This window comes from Cucurbita pepo, chromosome 1, assembly GCF_057944985.1.
Source record: "Cucurbita pepo subsp. pepo isolate OVF chromosome 1, ASM5794498v1, whole genome shotgun sequence".
NCBI classification, from domain to species: Eukaryota; Viridiplantae; Streptophyta; class Magnoliopsida; order Cucurbitales; family Cucurbitaceae; genus Cucurbita; species Cucurbita pepo.
The window spans coordinates 9,940,671-9,950,228 of NC_141798.1; the positions used below are offsets into that span (position 1 = coordinate 9,940,671).

The 9,558-nt window shown below is 35.6% G+C and overlaps 1 protein-coding gene across 2 annotated transcripts; it reads left to right on the forward strand.

The window, feature by feature from the left end:
* Positions 1–298: 298 nt before the first annotated feature.
* LOC111793235 (NADH dehydrogenase [ubiquinone] 1 beta subcomplex subunit 3-B) lies at positions 299–3,593 on the forward strand. Of its 2 annotated transcripts, XR_002814903.2 has the most exons (3): positions 300–604; positions 2,645–2,685; positions 3,389–3,593. XR_002814903.2 is itself a non-coding variant. In XM_023675029.2 (2 exons), exon 1 carries the CDS (start codon positions 371–373, stop codon positions 593–595), a length of 225 nt encoding a protein of 74 aa, XP_023530797.1. In that variant the 5' UTR covers positions 299–370; the 3' UTR covers positions 596–604; positions 3,389–3,593. The 2 variants fall into 2 exon arrangements, 1 of the variants encoding a protein (XP_023530797.1); XM_023675029.2 differs by lacking the exon at positions 2,645–2,685 and having other exon boundaries at positions 299–604.
* The last annotated feature ends 5,965 nt before the right edge of the window (positions 3,594–9,558 follow it).

The window sequence follows — 9,558 nt, forward strand, 5'->3', positions numbered from 1 at the left end:
CAAAGTTAAAAATTCGAAAGTTAAAAATTCAACCTCAAGTGTTCCAATTCTCGAATCAGATATACATCCTCGGCAAAAATTAAAGAGTTAGGAGATGTACTCCACGCATACAAAATTACATTTGAAAATTTATGCAAAACAATAAGTTTAAAAATAATTTATTTAAATAATGTTTTTGAAAATTATAATATTAATAAAAAATCTAATTTAATTTAAATTTAAATTTAACTTAAATGAAGAGTCAAAGCCATTGAAAAGGAGGGTAATAAAGTAATTTGTGTTGGTGCTTAGAAGCCTGAAAACTGAGAGAGGGGAAGGGCGTGGGCATTTGCATCTTGTGCAAGGAAAAAGGAAATCAGAGCAGTCTGCAATGGCGAATAAGCCTTTGGGATCGACGGGAGAGTTCTTCAGGAGGAGAGACGAGTGGAGGAAGCATCCGAGTCTCACCAATCAGTTCCGACACGCCACTCCTGGCCTCGGCATCGCCCTCGTCGCTTTCGGCATCTACCTTGTCGGCGAGCAAGTCTACAACAGGATCTATTCTCCCTCTTCTTCTCACCACCACCATGCCGATGCATCCTCCGCCACCCATTAACTGCTACCGGTGATTTCCCCAACTCTTCCCTTCGATTTTTATTCTAAGACTTTCTTCCCCGCGCCATCGGAAGGGATTTTGTCGTGTTTGAATCATGCATATCAATTTCCCCTTATTTGTATGTTTTAATTGAAAATTTTATCAGATTGTCATCTGAAGAGAACGGAGGTGCTCTTTTCCTTCATATTTCTAGGTCAAGTTTGCCCATTATGTCGTGGTGCTGTAGAAATTTGCGCCTCTTCCTAAATTGGATGTGTGATTAATTTTAAAAAAGAAGTATTGTGTTGAGCATTTATCTTCTATACAATCTTTCGATGCTTTAGATCCGTCTTTCATATTTACTTCTAAATTAATGGAGAAACCCAAATAATTTCCTGCTGCGAACGATATTGAATTTGTTGGAAGTTTAGCCTGATTAACTTTCATATTTATGTTGCCGTTTGCTGGATGGATGCGATTTTTATTCTTAGTACCATATATGTGATATATAAATTAAGCCATGCGATAAGTACTTCTAGTCTGTCTCTGACTCCTTAGGGACCGTTATTGCAAGAAATCTAACTTAGAGCAAGTGTTGATTACTAGCGGAGCCTTTGAGAACTATACGCTAAGAAAAGAGGACGGGTGGTTTTTAAGATTGTCTCTGAAAAAGCACGTGACCATGTGGAGTACAACTTCTTGGATAAATTCATTGAGAAGAGGGGATTTGGGTTTAATTGGAGAACCTAGATATGGAATTGTATTAGGTTAGTAAATTTCCCATCTTTTCGTGGAAAATGTGGCAAGATCTTCGTTTCTAGGGGTCTTAAGTAAGAGGATCCTGTATCGCTCTTTCTCGTAATTTGAGTGGTAGATGTTCTAGCATGTTAGTGTCATTATAAATGGAGAACGAGGTTGTGAAGGAGTTTAAGGTGGGAAATGAGTTAATTCGTCTATCAGTGTTATAGACATTCACCTTTTGTTCAGGGCAGGAAAGATTATTTGTTAATCTTATTGGTCTTTTGTCTTCCCTTGAAGTTTTTTCTAACCTAGGGTGGGAAAAAGCTCCATCACAGGCTTAAATTATTGTCTTTACGTTGCGTTCTTAGGCTTTTTGGTCAGATGTGAGGTGAGTCCCTTCCTTTCATTTTATCTAGGACTTAATTTGGGGAACAATTCGAAGAGTCCAGACTTTTTTCAATCCTCTCATGGAAAAAAGAAACTCAAAAACAGTTGTCTACGTGGAAAAAATGCACTGTTCTCTAAAGGTAGGAGATTCACTCTTATCTGGTTGGTGTTGTGTGGGATTCCCGATTATTTTTGGTTTTTTTTTTTTATTATTATTATTTTTTTAGTTTAGACTTCTGGTCTCAGTGAATTAGAATATTGAGAGAGTGATGAGTAATTTCTTGTGAGAAAGGGTCAATGAGAGGTGAGGAACTCATTTGGTTAAGTGGGAGGTGGTGGTGAAGGTGCTGGAGCTAGGAGGATTAGAGGGATTGAGAGCTTGAGATTACGTAAGAAGACTTATCTGTTAAAATGATTGTGGAGCTTCTTCATGGATCTTAATGCTTTGTGGTACAAAGCTATTGTGAGTAGATATGGTCCATACACAGTACTAAGTGGGTTTCAAGTGGTGGTTCCAAGGGCACTAGTCTATGAATTGTTCCGTTTGGTAAGGCTTGAAGGTTTATTTTTTGGAGGATTGTTGGGTAGGTGATATTCCTCTTTCTTCATTGTTTCTTTATGTGGTTATACCATCCCTCAAACAAGAGATTGCATCCAATGCCTCGATGTTGCCTTTTTCAAAATATCTGATATTTGACTTCCAGTCTTTTGTTGCCCTTTTTTCATAGAGAGGCAGCACAAATGGCGTTCTTCCATCCCTCCTTTGTGACCAACACCCTTTTCCTTGGGTATACAGAGTCTTGCAATAAGTTCAATTCTTGGGGATTCCCTTCCTTTTTTTTCCACATTTTGTCTACCCATTCTTTTCCCTTATATACCTATGCTTTCTCCTCTCTTTGGAAGGTTAAAATCTCAATGAAAATCAAATTTTTTGTATGGCAGGTGTTACATGGGAGACTCAATAACATGGATTGTGTTCAAAGGTACTCTTCTTTTATGTTGTACTTGCACAAACTAGCATACCCAGAACATATCGTCAAGGTCCTCCTCCTGTCTGCTAAAAGAATACCTTTGGTGTGGTTGACGAGCTTGTTTGTTTAATGTTTGGCCTGGACTAAAGATGGTTACTTTATGGTGGAGGTGGTGCTTCTGAGTTCTTCATCTTGAGAGAAGGGCAAAATTTTTGTGGCATGCTAGTTTCTTTGTCGTTTTGTGGGGCGTTTGGTTGGAGAGGAATAATATGATCTTTAGAGAAGTAGAAAAATTGTGCAAGGAAGTTTGAGGCTGTTAGGTTTAATGCTCCTAGTGAACATAGGTTACATAACCTTTTTGTATTGATGGGATATGTTTTATTTGGTTGGATCAGTGTCTTTTTACGCAGTTAAATTTCGGATTCCCTTTTTGTTTGTTTGTTTTTTGGAGTGTCCTAGTATATTCTCATTTCTCACCATAAAAACTTGGTTTCTTAAAAAAAAAAAAAGTTTGTCATATCCATCAGATAACATTTTTCATTTACTTTTTGATTGGATGTTGTCAATTGGTTAAATTTCTATGATAATGTTATACTTTTTCCTGATGTGTTAGTGTTCTATTCATAAGATGCTTCTTTCACTATCTCTTCACTCTTAATATGTTTGCAAATATTGTAATATGTCCAACTTATGTGACTGGCAACTAATTTTGCAGATGCGTTCGTGGTAGCTGAATCTAAGCTTGGAGTTGCATAACACCCATTACCTTTCACCTTTCTATGTGCAATAAAAGTAAAACTTTTGCTGGACAAAGCGCTTGAAGCTTGTGAATGTACTTGATGAGGTTGGGATTGAAATTTCCATCAGAACTGAAATGTTTAATTTTATAATCTAGTGGTTCTATCCATTCATTTGGCTCATCACCACTGATAATATTTCTATCTATTTCATTTTACTTATGATTCTAACCGATATTGTTTCCTGAGCTAGTTTCTAGTAACATGATGAAACATAGTTGGAAATTAGAGGGAGTTACAGTTATTTAAGTTGGTTTTCACTTTCTTAGCCTCCAGGAAGGTCATTGGTGCTCTACAATAGTGTCATTTGCTTCAATCATTAAGGTTATCCTATCTGTTCAAAGACTTCAAACTCCCTCGGGAATAAAATGTTGTTTATTGGTTAACCGAACATAGCCTTAACTAGTTTAGTCATATGCTCTCGATTAATAGTTCAGACTCTCCATCTGCCACATGTTGTACTTGAATTTAATATCGAGTTATCATGTCTGAGCCTACTTAAATTTGTGTACTAGATATCGAAAGTAGTGTTGGTAGAGAGATAAATTGTTAGCAAGTTGATTGTGTCCTGGTTGTTTGTAAGTTTCTCTTAAATTTCTTTTTATTTAAGCCTTCTTGATGTTTACATTGAAAATCCAAACACAAGAAGAAACCATGGGATCAAGAACATGAATCTATAATAAAAGTGTAGAAAACATAGAAGTACTTTTATAAATGCTGACTTACTTGACCTTGAATACATTATCAAAGAAGTGCAATGTTTGCTAAGTCCATACTTAACGTTACATTCCTCAAATAGTTTTACTCGGCTCAATCATATGTTTTACTTATATTCAGTTTGAGAGCAATCTAACTTTTTAGATTTCATATTATTTAACTAGGCTTGTCTATTTCTAAGGGACCTTGTATGAAAGTATATTGAATTAGAGAAACCCATTGTATCTAACATACTTTTCAATTTGTTCGCTAGCTTTTTGGAAATGATTTTGTATGAAAATATTTCATTTGTTTAGGTTCTTTCTATTTTGATAAAGGTGTGTTGCATGCTCGACTAAATAGAAAACTACTCAGTGTTATTTATTGCTCCCTCAATAACTCTCTACATTATATTTTAGGTCATAAATGGGGGATTCTTTCATATATACATACTAGATAGATCATTGCCAATCAAGACGAGTTCATGATTAGAGGTTGTGTCCTAACTGTTCCACCGCACTACAAGTCAATAAATAACATCTATGAGACATCAATCATGGCTCATAAAACAAGACATAGCAAGTCATATGGTTAAATAATCTAACATCGGTAAATAATCCTTGTTCATAAATGGGCATGGGTATACATGTAGGCATAACATGCTCTCAGATAGTGAAGGTTAGAGTATGCTAGGTGTAGTCTCAAAAGTTCATCAATCAAATCAAAGTTGAATCGACAATTTTGGAATCTCCTAATTCAAATAATTAGTACAAAATCGTTCTAGATTTCCATTCACTAAGTACTCAATTTCAAACCATTTCAAGCAATCTTGGAAGCTTCATTTTCTGTCCTTTAATCGAACCAAAAATCCTCAATTTTTGCTATAACCCCTCCATACCAACATCTGGCAGGTAAACAGCTCCAAAAATTGAGGAGGAACATGATCAGTCAAACCAAAAATCCTCAATTGTATGTCATCGTTTGTGTGTAGATGTTGTCTAAGATGTTACCACTCAAGGCTGCAATTATGATTGGGATATCTCTCTATTGATTTCTTGGCATTTGTAGGTTGTTCCAAAGTTCCTCATTAATGAAATTTTGAAGTTGGTATGGTTACAAGGAAGAAGCAAAAGCTATTGCGACATTTTCTATATAAAAAAAACAGAGAAGAGATTATCAGCAACATTAAGTGAGCAAAATGATTAGAGAAGGTTCGAGGCCGAACCATGAGTTATAAAAATAACGGCAAAATTCAATTTTTACAAGTTGACCTAAGTCAAACGACAATCTAAATAATCTTAAAGAACGTCATCATCTCAGTTACATTTGAGTTCGGGAATTTTTTTCACTCAGCGTTAAAAGAAATAAAGAATGGAAGAAGGGGTAACATTCTTTTTACAAAGCTAAATTGTTGATACATGATAAGAAGAGAGAAGTTTGAGAATATATGCTTTGGCAAAAGGAAAGGTGGTGTCTTTTGCTTTAGAAATGAGTAATAATGGCCCATTTGCATGCCTTTGAATCTCAAACATAATGGAGAGTTAGATTAGGGCTAATCGGATGCACTCACGTGGCCTATACCTCTTCTTATTCAAATCCTGACAACACAATAAACCCCACCAGAATGTTCCTCAATATTCATTCATTCCTCTCTTTCCTTTTGCTTTTCTTTTCATTTGCTTTCACAAATCCAATGGAATTATGCTTACCCCTTTGCCCTTTTCATTTCATTACTTTTATATTCTTTCTTTTACTCCACTTTCAATGCATGCTATCGACACACATACGTATTCTACTCACCTTTCTATTAATAAAAGATTCCTATCTCGTACTCCTACATTGACCGAGAAGATCATTTGGAGAACTTATGCTCAAAGTGGATAATATTATACTAATGTACAGGGTCGTTGTCTCTGTCTCTCGAATCAGATCCTTCATACGTTCAAAGTAGACAGTATAATACCCGTGTAGAGGAGAAAGTTATAATATTTGTGTGGGGAGTGATGTGTATAAGAAGGCATAAAAAGGGGGGAAAGTGGGGTTTGAAGACATGAAATGAAGAAGAAAATAAGTAGAAAATGAGTTGTGTGAATAATCTCTGGTCCTTCCCACCAAACTTTACCTGTGGGAAACACAAAAATTAATTATTCCATGTCTCAACATTTCAAACTCAAGGAACCAAATGCCCACAAAAAAAAGATGAAAACATCTTAAACATAAAAGACAAAAGGTAAAAGACAAAGTGTGTATGCTGCAGATTGAGTATGGAATTAGCAACAATCATATCTCTCTCTCTCTCTCTCTCTCTATATATATATATATATATATATACATTTGTGTCTAATTATGGTGTGGTGGTCACTCTTGAGCTAAGAACCAAACCACTTCATCAATTCTATCACCAATTGTACTAACCATGTTGCTCTTCAGTGTTTCCCAAGCAAATCAAATCATATCACCATTTCAAGAAAAAAATCATACATACACATGAGAGGAAAGGGAAGTAAAGATATTAGTAGGGTTTGTTTGAACATTGTTTCGAGAACGTCCCATGTCGAGGATTCGAATTAGGTTTGTCTCCGACACTTTTCTGTTGCACGTCGTGTTACATATTTATCTTAAGACTATTTTCACAAGCTAACCCGAGTCATTTTAGGATATTTTGTCCTAGCTCATATGAGTCCTAGAAAAAAGTTCTAGAGATCATTCAATATAGAATTACTCCAAACAAAACATACTTAACTGTGATGTTTCTATGATTAAGCCACTAAAAAGGAAGGTGTATATAGTTAGTCTAGGTAACAACTTTCAATTCTCTTGATGTGAGATCCACATCAGTTGGAGAGGGGAACAAAACAATCCTTATAAGAGTGTTAAAATCTCTTTCTAATAAACACGTTTTAACATTGTGAGACTGACAACGATACGTAACAGGCCAAATCAGACAATATTTACAAGCGGTGGGCTTGAGTTGTTACAAATGGTATCAGAATTAGAAACCAGGCAGTGTGTCAGTGAAGACGGGGACCCCCTAGGAGGTAGATTGTGAGATCCAACATCGATGGGAGACAGTAACGAATTATTCCTTACAAGGGTATGAAAACCTCTCTGTAATAGACAAGTTTTAAAACCTTGAAACTGACGACGATTCGTAACAGACCAAAGAAGACAATATTTACTCGTGGTGGGCTCAAACGATTACATTTAAACTACTTTTTAGGGGTAAGTTGTATTAGTAAATGGAGAAGGAAGATTATATTACTAGAATGGAAAATAATAATGAATGATAGGAAGAATTTGGTGATAGAAATAGATTATTTTGGGAAAGTTGGTATCTTTAAAAGCTAAATGTGGATGTGAGAAAGACACACCACCTTGATTATTATCAAAGATAAGAATTAGATTCCGTAGACCGACCAAACATTGTAATATACAATAATCTTACTTTGAATCTAATTTATAATATAATCTTTTCATATATATATAAGAATATTTACTCATAAAGTTGGTTCCAATAATATATTCCTTTAGGTTTACCCAAATTATGAGTCCACTTATTAGAAGAATCACCTTTTTCTTTCTCCTCTTTACTTCCTATCCCTTTCTTGATTAACTCAATAAATCTTAATCATATATATCCACATGTTTACTTATTCTAACCTTATTTCATGTCATGTTTTTTCGTACATACGGATAAAACTTAAATCGTGAAACTTTTATTTACGGGTTGTCTATCGGTAAGCTCTAACCAATTCTTGCTACGACTATGCATATGTATTTAGGTCACCGACTTTTCAGGTTTAGTAACTGGGTTGTGTATCTCTAGGCATGCTTCTGTAGGGTAATGTGCCATCTAATTTTCTATCTCTGTTTTGATCCAATTGGGATCTTTACTGAGTTGTTCACCCTCTTCTCGTAGTCTCTCGAGTACTGACCCTATTTGGGCACCTATTGTCTCATGATGTCTTATACTTGGCTTCTTTGGAGCATGTTTACACTTATCTAGATTATCTACGAGGTCTTATGATAATTTAAGTTAGCCATAATGAATTACTATTGCTCGTGTCACACACCCAAATGTCATATAGTTGTGAAGGCGCAATCTCTCACTATTTTAAAACTACTGAGTTGCTGGTCAACTACAAATGATTTGTTGGCGATGCCCTAAAGGGCTACATAATGTTATCATAATCTTCGAGGAGCACCCCTCATGCCTTCCAAGCTACTATATTTATGTGAACCCTTATTCTTGCGGGAAAGTTCATGACCAACAAATAGTTGGAGATTTTTTGGTAGTCCCCATGAGTTCTATTTGTCACACATGTTATGCGTAAGACGTGATCCTAGCTAATCCAACTCCTGATAATCTAATACGAATGACCGTGGACCCCATTATTGTGACAGGTTTACTAATAGGAGTTACTGACTCGACTACTAATCTCCACAATGTCATTGCAAGAGGCAACGTCGTAACTAATATGACTATACCGATCACAAGTCATGAGACAAGGTTTCACGCATGGAAAAACCTTAGTCCTCTACTATTTTAAGTCTCTAAGCTTTAACGTCGTAACTAGCCCTTAAGCTAGGGGTTATGGGCCTACTAAAAAATCCCTTGTGTCCGTACTAAACTTATCGGTCACAAAACATCCCTACTGGCTGAGTTCCACTTGGAATTTGAAGGAACATTTTCAGGCAAACTCTCTTAATAATAGATCTTGAAACTAGGAACAAAACTGAATCTTACCGCCTAGCATGCATCTAAGTACCTATCTCGGTTTACTGAGCTTTGAATTTTAGAGAAGTTGGCTTGTCCTAACCAACTAGACTTAGAAGGTCGGGGAAGACTTAGTACTTGCATACTTAGCCTAAAGGGCTACTTACCATGTTCGAGGAATTTAGAGGCCTGATTTTCTTTTTGAACTTTGAATTCTTCTCCAGAATCAAATTAGGGATCGAATACCTTTATGCTAATACCTTATTTTCAAATAAAATATAATCGAATTATTAATTTATTTATATAAATAGTAGTTATTATATTATTGACCTAATATATAAATTTGAAACTAATATATCTATATATATATATCCATATATATCCATAGGAGGGTCAATAGAGGGCTTCTCGATGACCAAGTCAACACTGACAGCACAACATTTCTATTTGGAAATCTAGTGAGAAATTTTGGCAGCTCCTTAGTTTGCTCTGACCAGGCTTCGATCAAGCCTAAATCAAGTTTACTTTAAGTCATTAGTGTTAATTCATACTTATTAATACTCACACCTCCATTTCTAGGTGTCTCGACCCGAATCGAATACTATCACAAAACACCTTTAAAGATGTAGATTGCATCCCACCATATTACCAAGGCTAAAGTCCTTAATTGTGCAT